At 38.0% G+C, this 27,146-nt stretch overlaps 2 protein-coding genes across 2 annotated transcripts in view; one reads left to right on the plus strand and one right to left on the minus strand.

Moving 5' to 3' along the window:
• The window catches only part of LOC141460490 (LIM domain only protein 3-like), a 239,128-nt gene that overhangs the window by 27,619 nt on the left and 184,363 nt on the right, over nt 1–27,146 (plus strand). The window lies entirely within an intron of this gene.
• Nucleotides 9,496–11,016, minus strand: LOC141460105 (uncharacterized). Its single transcript, XM_074139775.1, has one exon. It carries the CDS (start codon nt 10,929–10,931, stop codon nt 9,543–9,545), a length of 1,389 nt encoding a protein of 462 aa, XP_073995876.1. The 5' UTR covers nt 10,932–11,016; the 3' UTR covers nt 9,496–9,542.

Genomic DNA, 27,146 nt, shown 5'->3' on the forward strand with positions numbered 1-27,146 from the left:
TGTCAGTAAACTTTAAATTTGAAGAAATTCGAGTGCCACCTTTACTTGATCAAAAAAGAAAATTTTATCAGTTTATAACGATTTCCTTGTTATCGCAAAACTTCGGTAAGATTTAAGTAAATTAAGTTGAAGAGGAAGTCCTGTGAGGGGTTGTGTTTTTCGAGGCTCAAAGCTCGCCTTTTGTAATTCCCAGCGGAAGTTTTCATGTAGAAAAAAAATAAAATAAACGGAAAACTGACGAATTTTCTAAGCTTTTGTTTAAATGGAAAAACAATGGGCTTTATTATTCATGATTAAGATGTTCCATTCAAACTTTTATCTTTTTTGTGGGGGGGAGCGGAAAAACCGGATAGGCTATTTTGCTGGGTAACTTTTCTTTAAGGACCAAATTAATTACACGTGAATTTACACGGAAGGTGAAAACACGTAGAAGGAAGTAAGTGAAGTAGACAGCTGGAGCAATCAGTGTGGCCAGCGAGGAGAGGGCAGGTAGAAAGGGAACAAAGACAGTAATGAAGCATTGAAAGGAAATGGGCGGGTGGGGTGGTGGTAAAAGGAAGTAACCAGGGAATTACAATCAAGTTCGCAGTGGCTTTGTCTGTTCGCGTAGTTTTTTTTTTGTTTTGTATGTCAGTAGTTTGGTTTTTCTGGGTTTGGGTATCATTTCTTTCTGGTATTTTCAGGTGGCATTTTTTTTTTTTTTTTTTACAAAATTCACATCCGGAATTATTAGCATCCACCGGAACTGACGTAAACTGCCCTGAGAAATATTATACTCGTATTATAGTAGAGAGGATTTGCCGATTCTGGCGCACCTAAAATACAAAATGGCGGCCATCCCCTCCCCTCCCACCCCCTCCCCCAACCCTACCCCCACCCCTCCTTATTGACCAATCATCGATTTCGACGAGGGTTTAAGCCACGCCCCCTACCCCCACCCCACCTTATTGACCAATCATCGAACTCGACGAGGGCTTTAGGCCACGCCCCTTCCCCCACTCCACCCTTTTAATCGACCAATCAGCGAATTCGATGACACCCCTTTTACCCCCACTCCTTCCCCCACCCTTATTAATTGACCAATCAGCGAATTCGACGACACCTCATTACCCCCACCCTAGCCCTACTCCTATTACATGACACCTACCTTTACCCCCACCACCTCTAGGTCGTCGTATTCGTTGGCCTCTTAAGCTCCTCCTACAAGATGGCGGCTCTCCTAACAGCTGTAGTACACAAGATGGCCGACCTCGTACCAGCTGATGACCACAAGATGGCGGACCTCATACCTCCACCCCCCTCGCCCATTGATAGACAGGAGGGGATTTTTTTTTTTAATTATTTTTACTTACTTGGGATTCGATCCTACAACCTTCGTACTGATAGACACGTCATCTGCACCAGTCGGCCACAGTGGTAGTCTCGCTTACTCTAGTTTTGAATGTTCTCTTATGTTTTAACTTGGAATTATTTTTTAAAAAATCTAACCCCCCTCACCAAGAATTTTTTTTTTTTATTTAAATTACCCCCCACTATCACAAAAATATTGAAAAATAAAAATGGATAACCTCACTTTAGGTAATAGAAAAAACTATTTACTTACCCCCTCCACCTGGACTGCTTCCGTTGCTGATAACGCGACCTACACTCACTGAAAACTAAACCCGAACTGGCATTTGGACTGCGATACTAGCATTAACCCCCCACCACAATTACGTCACACTCTAACTAGCCAATAGAATTGCATCTTTTTTTCCAAATGATTACCTCTCTTGACAGGTCTCTGTAGCAAGCCCCCCCCCCTTTCCCTTCCACATCTTTTATCATACCTGTTAATTTATATATATGCCAACATAGCTGAACATGCTCCAACAAGTCTGGACATGTAGCCAGCTGCCTCTTTCGCTTTAACCGTTTTATTATTTCCGTTTACCAACTATACAAACCTGTATGAACATATCGTTATAGTCTCAATAGGATGACACGTATGATTAGCTGAACATGCTCCAACAAGTCTGGACATGTAGCCAGCTGCCTCTTTCGCTTTAACCGTTTTTTAGTTAGCCAATAGAATTGCGTGCTTGTCTTCCCTCTCTCTCTTGCAAGTGTCTCTCTCTCTATAAGGTGAATCATACCTCCCACCTTTGATGCAGGACTCAACCTGTCCGTTAACTTCATATATGTTTCTTAGAAAAAACAATATTTTTAAAACTGAACTTTGCCCTTATTAGCTTTTATTGCTTTATAAATAATAAAACTTTGAATGTTTTGGAGACTTAAAAACTTACTTTTTAAAAAATGTTAACACGCTTGCACAACATGTTTGAACAGGCAAGTAAAAATAATGATGACTCATACCATTGTCATATCCTCAACGAGCACAAACATGCTCCAACAAGTCTGGACATGTAGCCAGCTGCCTCTTTCGCTTTAACCGTTTTTTTTTGTTATTATGAAGTTAAAAGTAAATTGAACTTTGAACTTATTAATAAAATATAAATAAGTTTTAATTTACTTTTCTTTATTTATAAGTGTATAAAGTAAAAATAAGAATGAACAAACATTAATTAAAACATTTTATTTTTATTTAAAGGAAGTATACAAGTAAAATAATAACATTTATTTCACAGTATAAATTTTATTTAAATTCTATGTCATATCTTCCATTATTAAAGCCTTTGTACATTATTAACAGTTTTTTCTTTGATTGTTGGTAATCTTCCACCATTTCATCAGTTATCACTGCCGCAAATCTGCGTGGAAGGAAGATCCTCGTTGGGTAGTCCATTGTCGGGCCAAGATAATGTAAATGGGCAACGATGGCATCTCCAAATTTAGTGTTGATTCTTTCGAATTGCTTCACTTCGTATGAGTATCCGGTTCTTAGATCTGATAATTTGCCAATGCCCGCAGACCTTGTATTCACATCATTCAAAAAGCTTGCCAACTTAGACATCTGAAAGAAGAATATTATATGAAAGTATCGCATCATTATCAAAATATTGTTTCAATAAAAAAAGTATTATTACTTACCTTTGAATTATGAAGTTAACCTCTCGAGCTGTGGGCAACGAATGACGAATTACCTTACAAGCTTCACTACTCTACCGTTACGGATGTCCCCCCCCCCACTCTATGACGTCACTTATAGTTAGCCAATAGAATTGCGCGCTTGTCTTCCCTCTCTCTCTCTTGCAAGTGTCTCTCTCTCTATAAGGTGAATCATACCTCCCACCTTTGATGCAGGACTCAACCTGTCCGTTAACTTCATATATGTTTCTTAGATAAAACAATATTTTTGAAACTGAACTTTGCCCTTATTAGCTTTTATTGCTTTATAAATAATAAAACTTTGAATGTTTGTAGACTTAAAAACTTACTTTTTAAAAAATGTAAACACGCTTGCACAACATGTTTGAACAGGCAAGTAAAAAATAATGATGACTCATACTATTGTCATATCCTCAACGTGCACAAACTGCAGCTTAGTTTTTTTCTTTTTTTACCTAAATAAATTTTGTATATGCGCCCCTCTTAGTTCGGCTTCCGCCTTAAGCTTCCTCACCACGTCAAGGTGGAGGTCATCGAGGAAGTTTTTATTTTTATTTTACTTTTTTTATTTTTTTTTAATAATTTTATAATAATAAAAGGAATACTTGAAAAATAAAGCAATAATTTAATTTAATACATTTATTGAAATAAAACTTTAAAAGATACATATACCTCAGAAAAATATATAAAAACTTAAAAATCAACTTCTAATACAAATAAAATATTTAACTTCTAATTAGTACATTAAAGTGAAATAAATAAGAAATGTTTTGCTATCGAATCAGTTTATTTTAATGGTTGTTGGAATTTTAGCTGCCTTGCATCAATCGCATTCATACATTGTACACAATCTGCACAAATCCATTCATGGTTTACGGGGATTTTACACCCCGCCAGTGACCAACATTCAGGTTTGTGTGCAACTCAATGCATTCGCCAGTGACCACATTCGTTCTTTAAGGCAAAAATATTTCCGTCTCATTCCAACCAAACTTACTATTGAGCCAGCAATTGATGGCTTTAATTCGATATTGCGTACATTTCTCTTTACAAGTATTGTGTATAATACACTGATTTCCTGCTGTTTCTAATGAATCAAGTTTTGGACAGTCATAATCTTCTAAATTAATTACACAACAACTGTACAGATTTTGCAAAAGAAATCTTTTCTTTTCATAACCCTTAACAAACACAAATTTATAATTACAATCAATAAACTTGAAAATATCTCTAATCATTTCATATTCAATATCCCCGTCATTCCACTTAATTTTATGATAATAATTTTCTAACCAATAATTGGTTCTTCTACTTTTTTCACATTGTTTATGTTGGACAGGTGGCTTGAATATCCAGTGTCTGACTGATTGAAAATTATAGTCTAATAGAGAAAGCTCTTTAACAATATAACCTCCTACACTGTCTACAAAGCACTGGAAGTCAGCTATCAGCACGCCTGTTTGAGCCATACTGAACACTGAACTAGCTCTTCAAGCCTTCTTATACCATACGACGTACAATACCTGTCAAAGGATTATATTCTACCACCCTGTCGTGAATAATAAGACAATAGGCAGTGGTGTTGGGCGGGAACATTTCTTTTGATTCAAATTCCAATCTAACATCTACCGGGCCACATTTGATAGATTCACACTGTTTAGAACAATCTATTACAATTAAGGGTGTTTTCTCTTTAAAATTTTGTAAAGAACTTAGAGGATACATTTGTTCTCCATAATATGACATTTGAAAGGAAGCATACATATGATATAGAATGGCAAAACGGTTAGAGGAAAAATCTACATTCAAATCGCCGTATGGGAAAGCTTTACAATTAAGATAAAGTTTTACATTTGAAATAGAACAGTGGTCAAAGTGACTAGCGTTGCTTTCCACATTATTAGCACGTCCGGTCTGAAAAGCTAGAATGATATATCGGGGCTTTTCCATTTGACTAGAAGTCTTCACTGACCAGATTTGCCTCTGAGTGGCCGGCAACAAAGGGTAATCATAGAGTTCCCAACTTCTAAAACTTAGAGCAAATACCTTAGCAGATTTAAGATGACGCATAAGAGCCAATCTCTGATGTTCGTTGACTGTTACATAGGGCAGCATCCAGCAAAGCTTCACCATTTCAATTTTACACCTCTCCACCGCTTGTTCTTCATTCAATCTGTTGAATTTATAGGCATTTCCATCTTGTCTGCTTCTAACAAGTATCAATTCTTGTTTAACATTAATCACAATTTTCTGGTAATCTTCACAAAATCCCAGCAGCGATGACAGCGGAATGCATAAATTAAAACATCCTTCTGCTGAAGTGATGTTGAGAGCATCGCTTTGGGGATAGCACCAGCCCCAGTTTGTAACATACTGGCAGCCTGCCTTAAGCGAAACCAGCCCTTTAAGTGTACAAGCTATTCCTGGGTTTTTTACTCGATCTATTTCAACTCCACTTAGTTCGTATCTTATTTCATCAAATAGAAATGCAAAAGCATTATTGGTCAATTTGGATGAGACAGGAACTGCAGAGCCGTCTTCCTTTAAAAACTTGCCTTCCAAGTAGAGCAAACTTTGACTGGGTAGCGTGTATAGATCTTGATGTTGTACACTAATGCGTATTTCATCGCCTGGCAGTAGTTTTGAAGAAGCATATGGGTGATGGGAATGCAATTCTATGCACTCGATTGAATTGTCAAACTGACATTTCTCTTCCAAATCTAACACTTCCATGATGATGATAGAACGTAGTAACCTGCAGCCTGAAGAAATCGAATACTGCTGTTGGTCAGCGATGTTCGCTCGGCAACTGTTCTCACTGGAATGATGCTCTTTTTCTCCGCAACTGTCCTTTTATCGCCTCTTCTAAAGTCTAAACCCATCTCCGTCTAGTGATCAAATGGCCAACTTCAGTTGTGAGCCTCTCTTTTATAAGACATCCAGCAGGAAGAGTAGACAAAGCTGACCGCAGTTGTTAGTGCCAACTTTCTGATACTGCTTCCTGTTCCATGAAATTCGACTTCCCTTTACATATCGGACAAATTCAGCAGGGGGATTGGCACCACTGCTATCAAAGAATTGAACATATTCTCCTCTCTTCTTGTAACAAACCCAGTGAGTACCACTGCCAACACTGCTATCCAAATTAAAAATGGCTCGTTCATTTTTCCAAGGTTTCTTTGGAAATTCATCAATCATGAACACTCCTCTGAAATGAGGAATTTTATTTGATTTTGCCAACTTAATTAGATCAAAATTACTTAGTCGCAGGCGAGGTAGCGTATCCAGCATTCGTTTAGCTTTTCCGCTCAATTTTGAAGATTTGCCACCCATCCGTCTAGGAGTGGGGATGATTCTCTTCTTTTTCTTCTTATCTTTAGCACGTCTCATGATAAACTGAATCGCTGTTAGTTGTTTCTGGCTTTATATATGAACATTTTTAACATTCTCCCAACTGTTGTGTGAATTATCTAAGCCCAACCATTTCACCAAAATTCTATCACCTTTCCGTTTAATAGCCTTCTCCACTAGGTAACTGTCGGGATGTTTGGCCAGCTGCAGTTCCTCTTGATAGAAACCTCCAGCAATCATTTGCCCCTTATAATCTTTCAGGTGATAGGTGACCGGTATGGTATTTTTCACTTCAGCAACTTTAAATATTTCTGTAGACCATGAAGGGCAGTAGCCTTTAGCAAATTGCGCTTTATATTTCGATATGCGTACATGATCACCAGCTTTGAACTTGGGAATGCTGGTATTTTTCAAAGTTTTCTTCGCATATACTTCACGTAACAGCTGTTCTTCTATTTCTTTTCCCCGTACTGAAGCCGGCGTCATTTTAATCGTTCTATGTTTAGTATTATTATATTTGTTCACTAGCGATTTAATACTGGTTAACCAGTCGTACGATCCTTGGAGACTAAATTTTTTCCACATTGCCGCTTTCAGAGTACGATTGAATCTCTCCACTATTGAAGCTTTTAAGTTACTATAGGTAGAATAGTGATTTATACCGTTCACGTTCATCAGCTTGCCAAATATCTTGTTGTAAAACTCTTTTCCATTATCCGTTTGCAAATTGTTTGGATTCCGTTCGGCTAATACTTTCTCGAATGCTTGACTCACTTCCAGGGCTGTCTTATTCTTCAGAGGGATCGCCCATGCATATTTGGAGAAACAATCAATCACTGTCAACAGATATTTGTGGCCTTTATTGAATCTAGCGTAGGGTATTAGTTCCACTAGGTCGGCTTGCCACAGGTCATCTAAGCCCTTCAGAAGGACTGCTCTTCTCTTGAACACTCTTCTTGCTGGTCTATGCAACTCGTTTACAATCTGTTCCTTAACAGAGGTCATGATGAAATGAAGCTTGTTCATGTCCACACTACGCTATTATACCTCCATCTCTCAGCTGGGCTTCAATACTTTTTATTTCCGCGCTGGCATTGTTGGTGCCAAGTAAGCTTCTTAATCGATCTACAAGCATGTTAGGATCTACATATCCGGCACCTCTTTTTGTTGAAAACAATTTTGAAATCACATTCTTGTATTTCATGTTTGTGTTCAGAACTTTAATTGGTCCGGAAGGGCTGTGCCCTTCTCTATGAGCGTTCGTCTGTTGCAGTATGCTCTTATAATTGATATAATCCGTCTTTTTCACCATAGACAAGTTTGGATTTGTCAAGAATAATAACTCGAAAAGACCTGGCGTGCCGAAATAGGTATTATCACCAACGGATAGAATATCTTTGCTGATGGAGACCACTGAGTCACCAATACTAAATCTCCGGCCGTCATAAACTACACCATATATCATATCCAAGTCCTTGGTCTCATTTTTAATAAATTTTTTGATATATTTTGAGGACATTTCTCCAACTTCCTTCAAATATTTTGCTGAAATTTCCTTCCCTTCGGGAGTTTGTGCTTGTTCTCGTACCTCTTGAAGCGGGCTGGTTGCTTCAGCAGAAGCAGAAGAAGATAACTTTAGAACTTCCGGTCGCTTTGGGGTTGAAAGTTCTTCATGCCATGTTTTTGTAAATCTTGACGGCGGTGTTGTAGCCGATTCCAGCCTCAGAAATTTTAGTCTCTTTGGAGGTGGAAGGGGTGTTTCACAAGTAGCTACTTCCGGTTTAGGAGATTCTTTTAATTCAAGTGGTGGCTTTTCCTGCTTTTCCACCAATGCTTTCAATGGACTCAATAAAGGTTGATATTTCATTTTCAAATATTCATCTGTCTCTTCTCTGTTTCTCTTCAATAAATTACACTTTTCTTGAATCGCCTTTCTGGTTTCGATTATTTCACGCATTACAACGTCACTAGTTGACCCCTCCATGGCTCAATGAACAATGATCTTCAAGTACATAGTTAAGGTATTATATAGGCTTCGAAACCTTTTCGATACCTTCCCTCAGTAATCTGTCTATCTTTGTCCAACACTAGAAAACCATATCTATTTTCTTTCCAACACCAGTGGCAAATTTTTCTAAAAGTTTTGAATTCCATATCGGAATTGATATGGTCATCGTAAATTCTTCTCAAATTTAATTCATCTTGCCGAAAGAGTATTAGGAAATTTGCATTTTCTCTCACTAGGTGCTTAGGAACTCTAGTATAACTTTGACTTAGATAAAATATATCAACTCCACTGTGGCGCCCCATACAAAAATAGGCTCTTACATTATCTTGCTTGTCACATGCTATATCATCGAAAATAATTATTGAATTTGGCAGGGCCTCTTTAGGTGGGGGAACTTGAGAATTGTCCTCAAATTCAAAGTACCCAATATCTTTTAAAGGTTCTAAAATTTGAGCTAGCTTCCGGTACTTGGGCTGTTGTAATGACTTTGCAAACAAATATATATTTTCATATCTCAACCCCTTTGGATCGTATATTAAGCTCAACATCAGGTTAGTTTTCCCACAATTAGACGGTCCACATATTAAACATCTAATGGAATCTGGGAAAAGCTGACCGTGTTTGGAGCATTTCTTGGAAGAGGCCCTGTCGTCAAGATTTTGCACGGAGAGGGTGTGATGTTGCTTTATCAAGCGCATGATGGGAACTAATAAGGAACGCTCTCTCGCTTCTGTATATATATAACTAAGCTATGTACATGGCACAGGAAATCTATCTACACTGCATTCACACACCCGCCACCAACATTCACACATCCTATTTACATAAAATAAAATAACTTAAACTAAAATACCCACCACCTTTTTTTTTTTTATTTATTAATTTTTTTAATTTTTTTTTTATTTTAATAAACTATTAATTAGAAAAAACTTAATACTAAATACTAATAATAAATAGAAAAAAATATTTACAAAAAATAATAATATATGGAAAAAAATATTTACAAAAATACGTTTAAAAAAAAAATTAATAAATAAAGATTGACTAGAACAAAAAAAAAAAGACCTACTCTAAACAAGGTAACCATGTACATAGTATATGAAATATATATATTTACAAAAAATCCACAACTTTACACAGGCAAGTCCGCTATGGTAAAGTGGCCATGGGCGAGAGTATGTACACGATCGACTAGATGGCGTTTGTCGTCGTGGGGCGAAAGGGATACTTTTCTCTGTTCGACGGAAAAGAGTTTATGTTCTTTAGAAATTATTGTTCTAAACGTTGTTGTAAACTCTTTTCCCTCGAACAGGGCAGCCATATAATCATCAAAGGTGATTTTTTTATCTACGGCTGCCTTCTTTATCCCTTTCGCCCGCTTCTTCTCTAGGCCGCGGATGCGTACTGCGTACATCTTTGCGCGGAGGCCCACGAATTCAGAGACAGGCTCTCCACTGGCTTCATCCTTGAACTTCCCCAACACCTTCTTATTTCTGTTGCTCTTACATGGATGTCCGTCTGGGTAGTCGCTGGTGTCAAATTCGTCCATCATTGTAGTTATGTCCTCGTAAAAGTCTTTCGTCATTACTAAGTACATGAGGCTGTCAGTGTCTGTGTATAAAAGTTTTAGTTTGTCAGGTCCGTATCTGTCTAGCATTGTGTTGTAATGGAAGTCGTACATCCGGACTTTTGACAGATCTAAAATGGCCATTCCTACATAAATAGGTTTATTCATTGTGATCTGTTCATAGTCCAGATGTACGGCAACCAGTGTCTCAGTATAAATCGTCCTGTCCTTGAAAGTCGGTTTGGCAATTAGTTTCCGTAATCTCCGTTCGTCGGTAACCAGTTCTATCTTCATTCTTTTCCGGACATCTTCCATGAACTTTCCAAAGACGGCATTGTTCATAAGTTTGTAGAAGTCTTTGTCGAAATCGTTCGTCGCTTGTTGTCTCATTTGAGTGTTGAGGTCGATGTAAGAACTTAGCCAACGGGACTGCCTGAATCGCAGCGCTCTATGTACGCGTACCAACCGCAGACCTAAACCCATAGCCTGCCTCAAGTTGACGAAGTGAACAACGTATTTCTCCCTGTTGGTCAATGGAGCCAACAATTTCTTATTAGCCTGTCCCGGAGGCACCCTATTCTCCGGGAGAAGGGGGAAATCGTTGTGCAGTTCGTGCAACTCGGCCGGATACTCAATATCGGCTTCGACAATATACCCGAAGGGACCATCTTCCTGCATATTGCCCCAGTCTAGAGTATCCGGATCTGATACCCATTCGAAAGCCCCGTAAGGAAGCGGATTTGACATTGCCCACCCGTACAAATTATTTGCATCTAAGTAGGCAATGTAGCTAGATTCCTTATGGGGATCTCGATCTGGGTACAGATAAGCATTATCGGCTTTGCTATAACGGTGACTGCATTGGCATATGCCACCCCTTATCCCGCGCTCAACCATTAGGAGCTGGTCATAGTCGGTGAGTAGATCTAATTGTACCCCTGTACACTTCAACATGGCATCCCATGCCAGCCCGGGAGCCGTGAAATACCAGGCGGGATCCAGTGAATATGCTCCTATGCAAACATCCCTGAAATTTTCAAAGATGTCACACAGGAGCATTACGTCTACCTTGAGGTAGAGTTCACTGTACCCGCCCAGGGTTCTAATTCCAAACGCCTCCCATACTGACTGGGCATGCTGATAGTCCTCGTCTGAGATGTGGCATTCATTGAGGATGCTATAGAATGCCTCCTTAGGGGGTAGAACCGTCTCCCTAAGTTTCTCAAACGAGTCCGTGTAATCATAGGGGTACACTCCTTTCCGTGTGACCAGGTCCATCTTGTCGGCGGGGAAAAATTTACCTGTATCGATGAACTTATTGCGGGGCAAATTCTTCGACAACCTGTCCAAGCTGGAAGCCATGAATCTGAAGGTGTCCACAAATCTGACGGTTAGGGCGCCCACTTGCTTACTAAAAGAGATATATTTCTCTTCACTGTTGGGGATGACGTCAATACGACTATTGTCATACCCCAACTCGCGAACTATAAAGTGGGCGTCGTAGCCGCTCAGATTGTGGAGGAAAACGGGAAGGAATCGAGGAGTGCGATAAAGGATATTACATTGGGAATGGGCAGGACCACGATACACACCAGTGATGTGGTCATGGTCTGCCACTTTTCTATTGGAGGAAAGGAAAGGTTTGGAACAGAGGTAACATTGCTGGGATTTCAGGAAGGCTTCCAGCTGGGATGGTGTCAGGGGTAGCATAGGCCGTTTCATGGAGAACACCTCGGCTACCTTTTCCGCCACTGTCTTTATGTATGCCATAAACTTCTCAGCGGCGTCCTCACCTGTATAGATGTATGGCTCCGCAGGGAAGTCAGCGGGTATGCAGTGACGAGGTATGTCTTCTGCAACCTTGACATAGGTGCAGAAGCTCATAGGCAGGTGGCTCTGGTAGGGTGTTGTTTGCGAAGTACCCGGATTGTTATTATTAATTTTCTTTAATATGCTTTCAAAATCAGCATAAATGACGATGGGAATCCTCAACTGATTCTGTATCTTCGTAAAAGATACAGTTGGTGGGGTCCCATCGTCATTGCATTCTGGCAATACAATCCGGCTAGGTCTATTCATTCCGCAGTACTCCATGTGTTCCTTCACCCGCTCAGCGATGCCTTCTCGATTCAAATTAAAATGCTGAAAGCATCGCTTGCAAACGTGTACCCCGCCCTTGTGGCTGTTGATCTGACGGGCCACTAACCTATCAAAATCACTTATATAAGTGTAGTGGCTCCTTCCATTTTCAAGTGTTAGGAGAAGGAGGTCCCTGTGGTCTTCCTTCTCTTGTTTAACCACTTTTAAAGGGTACACGTTACCTTTCTCTCCAAGGGCGAAGACGTTGACCGAAATATTATTATATTTCTCAAACTTCTTCACTTCATGGAGAGGAGTGGGGAACGAAATACAGTCAAAGTTATAACTGTGTTCCAAGTTCTTGTATTTGGAAACGCGTTGTGGGTCCTTTTCAACGAGGCGGGAGAGAATGGCATACTTGAAGCACCGGTCGTCAGTGTTCTGCACATTGATGACAGCTTTTTTTGTTTGCTATATGTGGGGGCAACGGTATGAAGCTGCAACCCCCTAGCGGTTGAAAGCGGTTGACACGAAGGAGAACCCCATCAAGATTTTTAACGGACCAACCGCTCCCCTTTAAAGCTGACTCCTCCATCTCGGTAGCTATCTTGGTATAGCTTTCACTTAAACAATCCAAGATGGAGGAGTCTTCATATAGTACTTTATTTTTGGTCTTGAAGGCTCGATCACAGGTTTCACCTTTAGGATTCTCGAACGTAGCCTCCAAGACCAAATTATACTTGAGGGGAGCATCAGTTTCTTCCAAGCATTCTCTTAGCAACCGATGCAGAGTCTCCGTCTGTGAACATAGAAATTCTACTGCATCGGATGCCTCAGTGCAAGGAAGAAAAAACGTTTTGAGGGTTCCTCCGTGTGCTGTTTCAATCTGATAAAGTTGCCCTTGTGCTACATCAATTCGGGCTCTTTTCCTCATGATGACCGATGTTTCACAGCGCCGCATGTGCGCAATCAACGTCTTCTTGGAAGAATAACCTTCTCCACACTTTTGACAAAGATGACGCTGATTGCGAACTGTGCAAGCTTGCTCATGTCGATTCTTGAGATATACCGTGTCGAAAACTTTACCGCAAATTTCGCACTCCATCATATTCACACACACACACACACAAACACAGAAATTAAATGTATACAAATATATATATATATGTATAGAAATAAAGCTAATTACCTAAGAAAAACCTAAAAAATTATTTACAATATTATATATACATGAAATGAAAACTTAATGAAATAATTACACGAAAAAAATTAAAACTAATTACCTAAGAAAAACTAATTACTAAACCTAAGAAAAAATTATTTACAATATTATATATACACGAAATGAAAACTTAATGAAATAATTACACGAAAAAAATATTAAAGAACGAAAAAATTAAAGAAATGAAAATATATATATATATTTAGTATACCACAAAAGAAAAAGCAGATTTAAAATAATATTACTTACAGTTTAGAAGTTCTTATTGATGTTAACACTAAAGCACTTACTTAACTGAATGATTCTGCTGGAACTCGCACTCGCCTTATATACCCTCGGAAAAAGCTCAAGCTTCAATCCTATTGGCTGTTGAGTATGGTGACATCACTTTCTCGCAATTCTATTGGCTGATGAGAATGACGTCCCCTACCCTGTGTGTTAAGTGAAACGCGCACGGTAGAACTTGCAAAATGTTATTCGTACTAGGCGAGCTCAAAGTCCAGTTTAATAAATCAATACGGTGAAATATATTTTTTTTTTTTTGTTGCGCACGGTAGAATGGGCAAATGTTATATATATATACTGGACAAATTTAAAGTCCACTTTAATAAATGAATATGTTGAGACATTTCCTGTTGCACGTTTGTACAAATCGAGTATTTTTTCGATGTTTTAGCAAGAGTAAGAAATAAATACAAATGAACATGTTGAGACATGTCATGTTGCCCGGTATGACGCAATACGTACAAATCTAGTATTTTATTTTTTTCGATGTTTTAGCAAGAGTAAGAAATAAATAAAAATGAATATGTTGAGACATTTCCTGTTGCACGTTTGTACAAATCAAGTATTTTTTCGATATTTTAGCAAGAGTAAGAAAAAAATTAAAATGAACATGTTGAGACATGTCATGTTGCACGGTATGACGCAATACGTACAAATCTAGTATATTTCCAAGTTTTGGCGAGAATATGAAATAGACAGGCTTTAACATGCTCAGTATAATAGAATTAAGTTTAGCAGTGGAGTGACGTCATCAAATGTTTTATTACGTGCCTGCCAGAACACGTCGGTTTCAGTTCGGTTATAATGTTTTAATTAATGTTTGTTCATTCTTATTTTTACTTTATACACTTATAAATAAAGAAAAGTAAATTAAAACTTATTTATATTTTATTAATAAGTTCAAAGTTCAATTTACTTTTAACTTCATAATAACAAAAAAAACGGTTAAAGCGAAAGAGGCAGCTGGCTACATGTCCAGACTTGTTGGAGCATGGTTGTGCTCGTTGAGGATATGACAATGGTATGAGTCATCATTATTTTTACTTGCCTGTTCAAACATGTTGTGCAAGCGTGTTAACATTTTTTTAAAAAGTAAGTTATTAAGTGCCTGTTCAAACATGTTGTGCAAGCGTGTTAACATTTTTTAAAAAGTAAGTTTTTAAGTCTCCAAAACATTCAAAGTTTTATTATTTATAAAGCAATAAAAGCTAATAAGGGCAAAGTTCAGTTTTAAAAATATTGTTTTTTCTAAGAAACATATATGAAGTTAACGGACAGGTTGAGTCCTGCATCAAAGGTGGGAGGTATGATTCACCTTATAGAGAGAGAGACACTTGCAAGAGAGAGAGAGGGAAGACAAGCACGCAATTCTATTGGCTAACTAAAAAACGGTTAAAGCGAAAGAGGCAGCTGGCTACATGTCCAGACTTGTTGGAGCATGTTCAGGTAATCATACGTGTCATCCTATTGAGACTATAACGATATGTTCATACAGGTTTGTATAGTTGGTAAACGGAAATAATAAAACGGTTAAAGCGAAAGAGGCAGCTGGCTACATGTCCAGACTTGTTGGAGCATGTAGAGACCTGTCCAGAGAGGCAATCAGTTGGAAAAAAAGATGCAATTCTATTGGCTAGTTAGAGTGTGACGTAATTGTGGTGGGGGGTTAATGCTAGTATCGCAGTCCAAGTGTCAGTTCGGGTTTAGTTTTCAGTGAGTGTAGGTCGCGTCATCAGCAGCGGAAGCAGTCCAGGTGGAGGGGGTAAGTAAATAGTTTTTTCTATTACCTAAAGTGAGGTTATCCATTTTTATTTAAGTTGAATATTTTTGTGATAGTGGGGGTAATTTAAATAAAAAAAAAAAAAATTCTTGGTGAGGGGGGTTAGATTTTTTAAAAAATAATTCCAAGTTAAAACATAAGAGAACATTCAAAACTAGAGTAAGCGAGACTACCACTGTAGCCGACTGGTGCAGATGACGTGTCTACCAGTACGAAGGTTGTAGGATCGAATCCCAGGTAAGTAAAAATAATTAAAAAAAAAAAATCCCCCTCCCGTCTATCAATGGGCGAGGGGGTGGAGGTATGAGGTCCGCCATCTTGTGGTCATCAGCTGGTACGAGGTCGGCCATCTTGTGTACTACAGCTGTTAGGAGAGCCGCCATCTTGTAGGAGGAGCTTAAGAGGCCAACGAATACGACGACCTAGAGGTGGGGGTAAAGGTAGGTGTCATGTGATAGGAGTAGGGCTAGGGTGGGGGTAATGAGGTGTCGTCGAATTCGCTGATTGGTCAATTAATAAGGGTGGGGGAAGGAGTGGGGGTAAAGGTGGTGTCGTCGAACTCGATGATTGGTCAAAAAGGGAAGGGGTGGGGGTAGGGGGCGTGGTCAAAAGCCCTCGTCGAGTTCGATGATTGGTCAAAAAGGGGAGGGGTGGGGGTAGGGGGCGTGGCTTAAACCCTCGTCGAAATCGATGATTGGTCAATAAGGAGGGGTGGGGGTAGGGTTGGGGGAGGGGGGTGGGAGGGGAGGGGATGGCCGCCATTTTGTATTTTAGGTGCGCCAGAATCGGCAAATCCTCTCTACTTATTATATTTCCAAAAATTAAAAATTGAAATCTTCCAAAAATATTTCGTATAAATTGTGTAATCTGCATACAAAGTTGAAAAAAAAAAACTGCTTTGAGCACAAACAAATTATCGAACTCAAAAATCAGCTCGATAAAATAAATTAAATTTTGGAAAAATTACCTTCAAAATCAATACGAGGGTCGTTTGAAAAGTCCGTGCAAAAATAAAAACTACTTAATTTTTTGGGGTAAACCTTTTTTATTTTTCAACATAGTCTCCTTTTAGGCTTATACACTTCGTCCAACGCTGCTCTAGTTTGTTGATCCCTTCCGAATAATAGGATTTGTCCAAGTCTGAAAAATAGCCATTCGTTTCTGCAATCAGCTCCTCGTTTGAATAAAATCTTTTTCCCGCCAGCCATTTCTTCATATTGGGGAACAAATAGTAGTCCGAGGGAGCCAAGTCTGGAGAATAGGGGGGATGTGAAACGAGTTGGAACCCTATTTCCATTAATTTTGCGACCACAACTGCTGAGGTGTGAGCTGGTGCGTTGTCGTGATGGAAAAGGACTTTTTTGTGGGCCAATCGTGGGCGTTTTTCTTGCAGCTCGGTTTTCAAACGGTCCAATAACGATGAATAATATGCACCTGTAATAGTTTTACCCTTTTCCAGATAGTCGATGAGGATTATTCCTTGCGAATCCCAAAAGACAGTCGCCATAATCTTTCCGGCCGAAGGAACGGTCTTCGCCTTTTTTGGCGCAGATTCCCCCTTGGTAATCCATTGTTTAGATTGTTCTTTGGTCTCAGGAGTGCAGTGATGTATCCATGTTTCATCCACAGTGACGAAACGACGCTTAAAGTCCTACGGATTCTTCTGAAACAGCTGCAAACCGTCCTTGCAACACTTCACACGATTTGAAAATCACTCGACTTCCTCGATTCAAACGAATGCCAAACACAAAGAAATAGACCGATCTGGCTGAAACTTGGTGTGTGTTCTTCCAAGAGATGCTACTAACTAAACATAACCTCGATACGCGCCAGTAGTGCTATCTCTCTGACTTTGCACGGATTTTTCAAACGACCTTCGTTAATACATAGTCTTCACACTCAAACGTCAAACTCCACCACCTGTCTCTTCTTACATCGTACACCTATCCCACCAGCCGACCATGTGCGGTATCTAGACAAGAGACTTACCTGGAACCCCCATACGAGACTTAAACGTGCCGAACTAAATAAACGATACAAACTTCTAGCCAGACTACTCGACAAACGTTCAAAACTCTCACTGCAGAACAAACGACCACTCTATAGAGCTCTTCTCACCACCAATATGGACTTACGGACTCGGAACTTTACGGAACAGCTAAAAAATCCAACATCAATAGACTGTGCAAACACTCCAATCCAAAATACTCCGCCGCATAGTAGACGATACGCTCAATTCTGTGTTAGCAACCACACACAATCCATACAGATCTCCAAATTCCACTCGATCTCCGAGAACTTGCCAAAAATCCGATATTAAAATTTTCACCAAAAACTTTCATTTCATCCCAACCCTTTAGCTGCAAACTTATCTTCAACTACGCTACCCTCCAATCCTCGAAGACGGCTTAGGCGCCGTTGGCCCCGTGACCAACTGGGTTGACTAATGGCGGCATCACTGGATGACCGTCATTCACGTCTGCCAAGTTACTACATACATTTATCTCATTTACCTATTGTACCCTGTAGGTGCAGGTGAAAATTTCTTTAAAAGGATAAATAAATAAATAAATAAACTACATAATGGTTACACCCATCGGTAATTAGACGCAAATTAGCCAACATCGATTTTATCCCTAATTCATCTGGACATGGACCACATAAATCGATAAAAATTAACCAATCAAATACTAAATTTGCTGGATTTAATTTTTCAGAAGTGAAATCGTGTGCCAAGAGATTGCAAAAAATAGTTGCAAAAATTATTTGTTTCTGGTGACGTAAAATGGAAGTTAATGACTAAATAATCCTTATATATATAAGTTATGTATCTATTTTTTAATTAATCCTAAAAGGTGCAAAAGTGGGGGTTTGGACATGAGAGAGAGAGGGTGGTAGAGAGAGTGAGAAGGAGAATAAAAAGGGCCAAATAAATTGACATGGAGAAGGGCTAATTTAAACTTATAGGATGGGTCAATTGAATAATTTTATTGATCAAGCAAACATAATTAGGGTATGAGTTTACCCGGGGCCCGGTTTTAAAGGCGTTGCGGGGAGCCCCATCAGAGCATTGAGAGAAGTAGGCAGGCTTGTCTATAGGAGCCTGGCTCCTGGGAAGCGGGCAAATAGAGGACTATAATTTATTGACCAACGGATCCAATTAAACAGCCAAGAAGAAGAGGACGGTTCGAGGAGTATGCCCCCTTTTATCGACGGTGTGTATTCCGGTGAGATGGAGGCACTAAGGAGGCGGTAGTGCTGCTCCCGCCCCCGACCAAAACAGAATTATAACAATAAATTAATCTTTTACCAGCTTTTGGTCGATAACTTGTTAAGCTGTGCTACTAAGCTTTTGTCGGTTTGTCTGTATATGTGTGTGCACCTCCACTTCCTGCCTGTTTGTATTCTATTACGTAATTCCCTCCCACTTCCTCCAATGGAGAACATTTAATATTAATGTATCAATTAATTTGTATCGCTCCCATTTTAATTAACAAATAATTAAAAAAAATAAAATCTGGGAGTGAATCGGGGGACGATGACTTCCTGTTACCGCCATTTTGGAGGCTATAGCTCATCAATATTCTTCTAACTAGGAATATTTGGAGTCATATTTTAACTCTCTTCAACATTTACAGTCTGCAGAATCGTACATTATACTGAAATTTAACTTTAAGCGAAAAGCTTCTTTCCAATTAATACGGAAGTAAACCAAGGAACCATTTACGAGAAATTAAACCAATATACATCTAGCAAATGTGTATTTACAGATAAACATTTGGTTGTGCCACAGAGCTGGGCTCAGTACCACAACCAGGATGACGGGATGAGAGAAACCAGCCAGCGCTGGAACTCTCAAGGAACTTATTGGGGTTTAGAAAGCAATGAGGGTTACGTGGCCAACGCCGTTTTAAGAGTGACGTATAGGATTGTCAGGATCGGGACGATGTGGATAGTGATTGAGCCAGAGGATTTGGGGGTGATCACAGAGAGTTTGTTGTGGAAATTTCAGGAATCAGGGGTGTGGATTAACTTAATTGCCATGCACGGAATATTGAGATCATGATGGAGGGTGCGGTTGGAGACACATAGAATGGTGTGTTAACGATTCGGCGGAGGACTGGCTTTAGACTGGAAAGATTGGATAGGTTGGATTTTGGACGGTTTTAGCGGAGCCCCACAATTCTGCTCCTTATGTCCCATATTGGTCGTAAAGTGTGTTTGTTTTGTACGTTCAACAGAGGATTTCGGTCCAAGGAGCCTCCTTAAGTAGTCCGTAACGTCTGTTCAGTTCTTGTCCTTTTAAGTCTTGTGTGACAGGTTCCAGGTTAGACGGCTGTCTATGTAGAGCCCTAGATAAAAAGAACCTGTGTGGCAATCGGTAGGTCAGTATTGTTAATAGTTAGTGGACGGGCAGGTCTGTCTTCGTAATGTGAATGTCACCTGTATACATTTGGATAGTGTTAAGTTTAATCTTCCATGTTCTGCACACCAAGCTTCTATGAGCTCAAAGTGTTCTTGGACAATGTTAGAGACTTGAAGAGGATCATCAATAAAGTGGCACTTCCGAAATTGTCTTCACTCTGGATTTTTAGCAACCCACCTCCCATCTTAAAAGTACCGAAGTGATAGGAGGCCGTACCTAACAGTAAGATGACACTTTGAAGGGAAGTACCCCTAACTGGCGCCAATATTACTACAGTGACTAATCTACCTCTGATTATGGACGAAAATCCACTTCCGGTCACAGTGATACAAGTAATACGCACGCTATGACGGACTAAATCAATGATGGATCATTAGTTTTCTCTTTTGCCAGAATCCCCTTTCATGAATTTTACTACGTTTAGCTTACACTCACTTTCAGTACCATCTGTAGAGCAAATATGCCATAGAAGTCGGAGAACATAAAAGATAACCCTAAAAAAGGTTATAGTAGTTTCTCAGTAAAAGAGAAGACATATTTCAGCGAACTGTAACGTGTTCAGAAACTTTCAAAAGCTGAATCTAAAAAAAAATATTTATATTTGTGGTTTTACAACGAAAATATGTACATCCACATTTTCTGTCTTCCGGAACACTTTCAGTTTTATAACTTTCCGTTTATGCCTATGGTTTTTGCCCTATGCATTAAAAATAAAATGTAGGACAAAAGTAAGTGAGCTACAGTATGTTTTGTACGTCATAGTAAAAAAAAGAAATAAAACCTCCAAATAACAGGAAAAGTATTTTAAGGAAAACTGTTCCAAATTTCCGTCGCTTTTTTTTTTAATTAATTAAAAGTATTATTAGAACTGAGGCGCCACGGTAGCCGAGCGGTTAGAGGCGAGACCTGTAAAGCTAATTATGTACTGTTGGTTTAGTGGGTTCGATTCCCGGGGTCTAGGTCTTGGATTTTATTTAATGGTTAATATAAGAAATTTATAGTAAAGTATGTCAGGCGGTTATAGGCTAGACCCGCAAAGCTAAAATGAATTGCGGTACTAGTCTAGGCCTTGAATTTTATTTAATGGTTAATACGAGGAATTTATAGTAAAGTATGTCAGGCGGTTATAGGCTAGACCCGCAAAGCTAAGATGTATTGCGGTACTAGTCTAGGCATTGGATTTTATTTAATGGTTAATATGAGAAATTTATAGTAAAGTATGTCAGGCGGTTAGAGGCTAGACCCGCAAAGCTAAGATGTATTGCGGTACTAGTCTAGGCATTGGATTTTATTTAATGGTTAATATGAGAAATTTATAGTAAAGTATGTCAGGCGGTTAGAGGCTAGACCCGCAAAGCTAAGATGTATTGCGGTACTAGTCTAGGCATTGGATTTTATTTAATGGTTAATATGAGAAATTTATAGTAAAGTATGTCAGGCGGTTATAGGCTAGACCCGCAAAGCTAAAATGTATTGCGGTACTAGTCTAGGCATTGGATTTTATTTAATGGTTAATATGAGAAATTTATAGTAAAGTATGTTAGGCGGTTATAGGCTAGACCCGCAAAGCTAAAATGTATTGCGGTACTAGTCTAGGCATTGGATTTTATTTAATGGTTAATATGAGAAATTTATAGTAAAGTATGTCAGGCGGTTATAGGCTAGACCCGCAAAGCTAAAATGTATTGCGGTACTAGTCTAGGCATTGGATTTTATTTAATGGTTAATATGAGAAATTTATAGTAAAGTATGTCAGGCGGTTATAGGCTAGACCCGCAAAGCTAAGATGTATTGCGGTACTAGTCTAGGCATTGGATTTTATTTAATGGTTAATATGAGAAATTTATAGTAAAGTATGTCAGGCGGTTATAGGCTAGACCCGCAAAGCTAAAATGTATTGCGGTACTAGTCTAGGCATTGGATTTTATTTAATGGTTAATATGAGAAATTTATAGTAAAGTATGTCAGGCGGTTATAGGCTAGACCCGCAAAGCTAAGATGTATTGCGGTACTAGTCTAGGCATTGGATTTTATTTAATGGTTAATATGAGAAATTTATAGTAAAGTATGTCAGGCGGTTATAGGCTAGACCCGCAAAGCTAAAATGTATTGCGGTACTAGTCTAGGCATTGGATTTTATTTAATGGTTAATATGAGAAATTTATAGTAAAGTATGTCAGGCGGTTATAGGCTAGACCCACAAAGCTAAGATGTATTGCGGTACTAGTCTAGATCTTGGATTTTATTTAATGGTTAATATGAGAAATTTATAGTAAAGTATGTCAGGCGGTTACAGGCTAGACCCGCAAAGCTAAAAAAATAGGCAATACTCTACTTTTATTATTTTAGAACTGTACGTAAAGTTAAATTATAAATTTTCCCATCTCCAAAGAAAATTTAAATAATAACAATTTTATTTTGAATTATTTGAGTTTTCCTTTCTCTATTTGCAACAAATTATATGAATAATTTAAATTATTGGCTGAATTTTCGAATGTAAAAAACATTTTGAAAAACCTGTCGGGAAATAATTATCTTACTTTTTAATTATTCTTTATCTACTTCCGGTGACAATTAAATATCCAAAAATGTTTACGAGATCGCAGCATTTCCTTTAGAAATGAATTAAAAAAAAAAAAATCACTTCATTACTTTGCTATTATTGCTATTTAAGGCGCGTCAATAGCTGAGATTATTGAATTCCGGAAGCCACTGGCTTCAGATGATTGATGCGCCTTAAATTACCTCCCCTCCTAAAAAAGTGTCAACGAGGCCAAATCACCCTATGTAACCCTTACCCTCAGACATAAAGTACTGCTTTCAAGCTATTTGAACCTTATTCTATTCTTCCGGCAGACAAAGTGCGATATCTCGGACTCGTATCTCGTCAAACGCCTTACGGGGAGCCACCCAAGCGATATGAGCTTAACTTACGTTACCAAACTGATCAAAAGATTACTCGACAAACGCTTCAAATACGCCTCTAACGAACACAAAAGAATCCCTACTAGCCCTTGATCTGGACCCTAAGGACTTAGTAAAGTACTGCAAAGGTTCAAATCTCCACGGTATCCAATCCCTTCGATCGTGCGTAGTAGTATGCTACGCACCATTTAGGGAAGGACCTAAAAATCCGTTTTGCTCCCAGCCAAATCCCGATACACAAAACACTACCCCAGCACTTTAAAACCCTCTCAGTAAATTAAGTAATGAGACATTTTTTTTTATTCAAAAAGAATTACAATTCTATATTGTCACCTTCAAAATAACTTCCTTCTGAAGCCACACAGCGCTGGAGCCGTTTCTTCCACTCCTCGTAGCAGTGCTCGAACTCTGCTATGGAATAGCCTTCAGCTGGTCGGTTACAGCCGTTTGAATGTTTTCGACTGTCCTAAAATGAGTTCCTTTGAGGTGATTTTTCAACTTCGGGAAGCGAAAAAAAGTCACAAGGACTCGCAAGTCAGGCGAATAAGGAGGCTGTGAGGAGCCACAGGAATCTTTTTACTGGCCAAAAACTCTGGTTTATTGAAATTGCTGTGTGACAAGGAGCATTATCGTGATGCAACACCCACTTGTTCTTGATGTTTGGTCTCCACACGAATGACCCTTTTTCGCAAGTTTTTCTCAAGAACCTCTCTCGGTAAAAGTGTTCTTGAAAAACTACGAAAAAGGGTCATTCGTGTGAGACCAAACATCAAGAACAACCAGCATCAAAACTACTCTTCCCTCGAATCCTTCCCGAAGACTGAAGCAACGATATTCACCGCTGCGATAGAATAGGGATCCTCCTTCGAATTCCCTTCATCGGTATCCTGTGTTAGCCAACTCATGATGGGCTCCCTCATTCAATTTTTTCAATTTATTTTCTTGACGCATTACACGCAATCAAAATAAATTGAGTTTAAAAAAAATAAATAATTTAGTTGCTTTTAATTTTTTAATTAAAAATTAAATTAAAAATTTCATTTAATGTGCTTGGAAGAGAAAAATACTTAGTTTATGAGAAAGAGAGAGAAAAAGGAATGAACTTAAGTGAAAAATAAAAGAAAAAAAAAATTCTCATTTTGAACGACATTTATTCTTTTAATTATTTTTATATTTTATCTTATATTTACATCAAAATTAATTGCTTCATTTTTAGTAGCTATGGTTTTATTACTTGAATCTCCCCTCTCCGCATTGTTCCTTTCCCCCACTCATCGGTTCTTTTAATGGATATTAACAACAAACAATGAATGCTTCTAACTTACAAATTATTATTATTTTCTTTTTAATTTTTAATTATAATTTGCCTTTAATAAATATTACATTTAATAGAAAAGAATGAAAATAAAGTTATTAGTTTGAAAGTAAAGTTATTTATATTGTTCTGATCTTTGTTTGTTAAATTAAATAAATAGTTTGTATTTAAAAAGTTCGTATTAAATTTTCAAAATTAATTTTAACATGTTGTTTACTGAGGCGCCACGGTAGCCGAGCGGTTAGAGGCGAGACCCGCAAAGCTAAGATGTATTGCGGTACTAGTCTAGGCCTTGGATTTTATTTAATAGTTAATATGAGAAATTTATAGTAAAGTATGTCAGGCGGTTATAGGCTAGACCCGCAAAGCTAAGATGTATTGCGGTACTAGTCTAGGCCTTGGATTTTATTTAATAGTTAATATGAGAAATTTATAGTAAAGTATGTCAGGCGGTTATAGGCTAGACCCGCAAAGCTAAGATGTATTGCGGTACTAGTCTAGGCCTTGGATTTTATTTAATGGTTAATATGAGAAATTTGTAGTAAAGTATGTTTGGCGGTTATAGGCTAGACCCGCAAAGCTAAGATGTATTGCAGTACTAGTCTAGGCCTTGAATTTTATTTAATAGTTAATATGAGAAATTTATAGCAGAGTTGGGCAAAAATTTAATCAATTAAAAAACATTTGAATTAAACCGAAATTTAATTTTAATCATGATTAAAATTAAAAAATTTAATCGCCCAAAATTAGTTGATTAAAATTAAATTCACTTTTAATTTAATCGGAATTTAATCAATTAAAATTTTTAATCATAACTAAAAATTAAAATTAAAATTAAATAATCTTAATTTTAATTGATTGAATTAAATTCCTTTAGTTTTAATCACTTTGGACGATTAAATTTTTTAATTTAATCAAAATTTGAGAGATTAAATTTTTAAAACCAAACATTGCCAATGGTTAAACCAGAATCGGACCAATGCATCTTTATTCCGCCTAGCTGGTGCCTCTTCTCTATCAATATTATCACTTTTCCTAAACTTGGCACCTTCATTCTACCATTCTGGTGTCTCATCTATACCATGTTGGTGACTCTCAAGACTTACATAGGACCACCTTACACTCACATTTAACCATGTTTACCACTCACTAGACTTAGATAGGACCACCTTACACTCACATTTAACCATGTTTACCACTCACTATACTTAGATAGGACCACCTTACACTCACATTTAACCATGTTTACCACTCACTAGACTTAGATAGGACCACTTTACACTCACATTTAACCTAGTTGGCGACTCAATAGACTTATGAACAGGGTGACCAGAGTTATGTGTTCCACCCACTTTTTTTTTAAACGGCGGGAAATTTCAAAAAAATAGAAAACACGTATTTAATCAAATCTAGTTTTTTTCAGTAATTGACCCATTATTTAAACCCCAATTTCCCCAGATACAGTATCTAAGTTTTTTTTTCAAATGGGACAAACCAGATCTAGATAGGCTAGAGCTATTCGATATTCCAGATCTTCGATTGAAGCCAAGGGATTAAGGTTACTGTACACTTTATTTTTTAGATATCTCCTCTGAAAATAGTCTATTGGGGTTAAATCCGTAGTTCGAGGTCAAAATCGAGCTCTTCTTGAACCGGATGATAACTGGGGATGAAAAGTAGATTACCTACAAAAACATCGTAAGGAAAAGGACATATTGTGAACCCGGAAAACCTAGCCCTTCCACCTGTAAACCTAATTTCACTCTGAATAGAGAATGTTGTGTATATAGTGGGACATAAAAGGACCTACACATTATTAGCTTTTAAAACCGAACGAAAAGCTAAATTCGGAGAAGTATTGTTAGCAAATGCATAATTTAAAGACAGCAGTCCAAGAAAAAAGGCCGGCGATGTTCAATAGGAAGAACATCATACTGCATCATGATAATGCCAGGCCAAATGCTGCTTTAAAGACTCGTCTAAAAATTGCAGAACAAGGCTGGAAAATTCTGTCGCATCCACCATATTTCCCGAACTTAGCACCCTCCGACTATCACTTGTTTTTGTCCTTACAAAATTTTTTGAAGGGCGAAACATTTAAAAATGAAGTAGATATCAAACAAGTACTGGTTCAATTTCTCGCATCAAAAAATAATACAATTTTCAAAAATGAAATACATAAATTGCGCTCACGCTGGCGGGATATCATTAATAATAACGGCAATTATATTATTTAATAAAGTTTATTGGTAAGAAAAATTTGTACTTTGTTTTATACCAAAAACGGACAGAACTTTCCGGTAGACCGTATATAAGTCATCATGGTTAAATGTTAGTGCAAGGTGGTCCTATTTAAGTCTAGTGAGTGGTATGGAATTTTGTTCTCTTATACACCTTGTTTTTCTCAATTATAAACAATAGTTATTTTGTGCACAGATCTATAAATGTAGAAGATATAAAGTGTTGAAAATTTTATGGGTCATGAAATTCTTTAAAATTGTGGCCGTTCTATATCTCCCACTGTGAACCACGTATTGGTATGAAATTTTGTTCTCTTGTACACTTTGTTTTTCTCAATTATAAACTATAGTTATTTTATGCACAGATCTAAAAAGGTAGAAGGTATAAAGGGTTGAAAATTTTATGGGTCATGAAATTCTTTAAAATTATGGCCGTTCTATATCTCCCACTGTGAACCACGTATTGGTATGAAATTTTGTTCTCTTGTACACTTTGTTTTTCTCAATTATAAACTATAGTTATTTTATGCACAGATCTAAAAAGGTAGAAGGTATAAAGGGTTGAAAATTTTATGGGTCATGAAATTCTTTAAAATTATGGCCGTTCTATATCTCCCACTGTGAACCACGTATTGGTATGGAATTTTGTTCTCTTTCACAGATCTAAAAAGGTAGAAGATATAAAGGGTTGAAAATTTTATGGGTCATGAAATTCTTTAAAATTATGGCCGTTCTATATCTCCCACTGTGAACCACGTATTGGTATGGAATTTTGTTGTCTTGTACACCTTGTTTTTCTCAATTATAAACAATAGTTATTTTGTGCACAGATCTATAAATGTAGAAGATATAAAGTGTTGAAAATTTTATGGGTCATGAAATTCTTTAAAATTGTGG

Source organism: Rhodnius prolixus, unplaced genomic scaffold (assembly GCF_049639745.1).
Source record: "Rhodnius prolixus isolate KJV_2025 unplaced genomic scaffold, Rpr scaffold_6, whole genome shotgun sequence".
In the NCBI taxonomy this organism is placed as follows: domain Eukaryota; kingdom Metazoa; phylum Arthropoda; class Insecta; order Hemiptera; family Reduviidae; genus Rhodnius; species Rhodnius prolixus.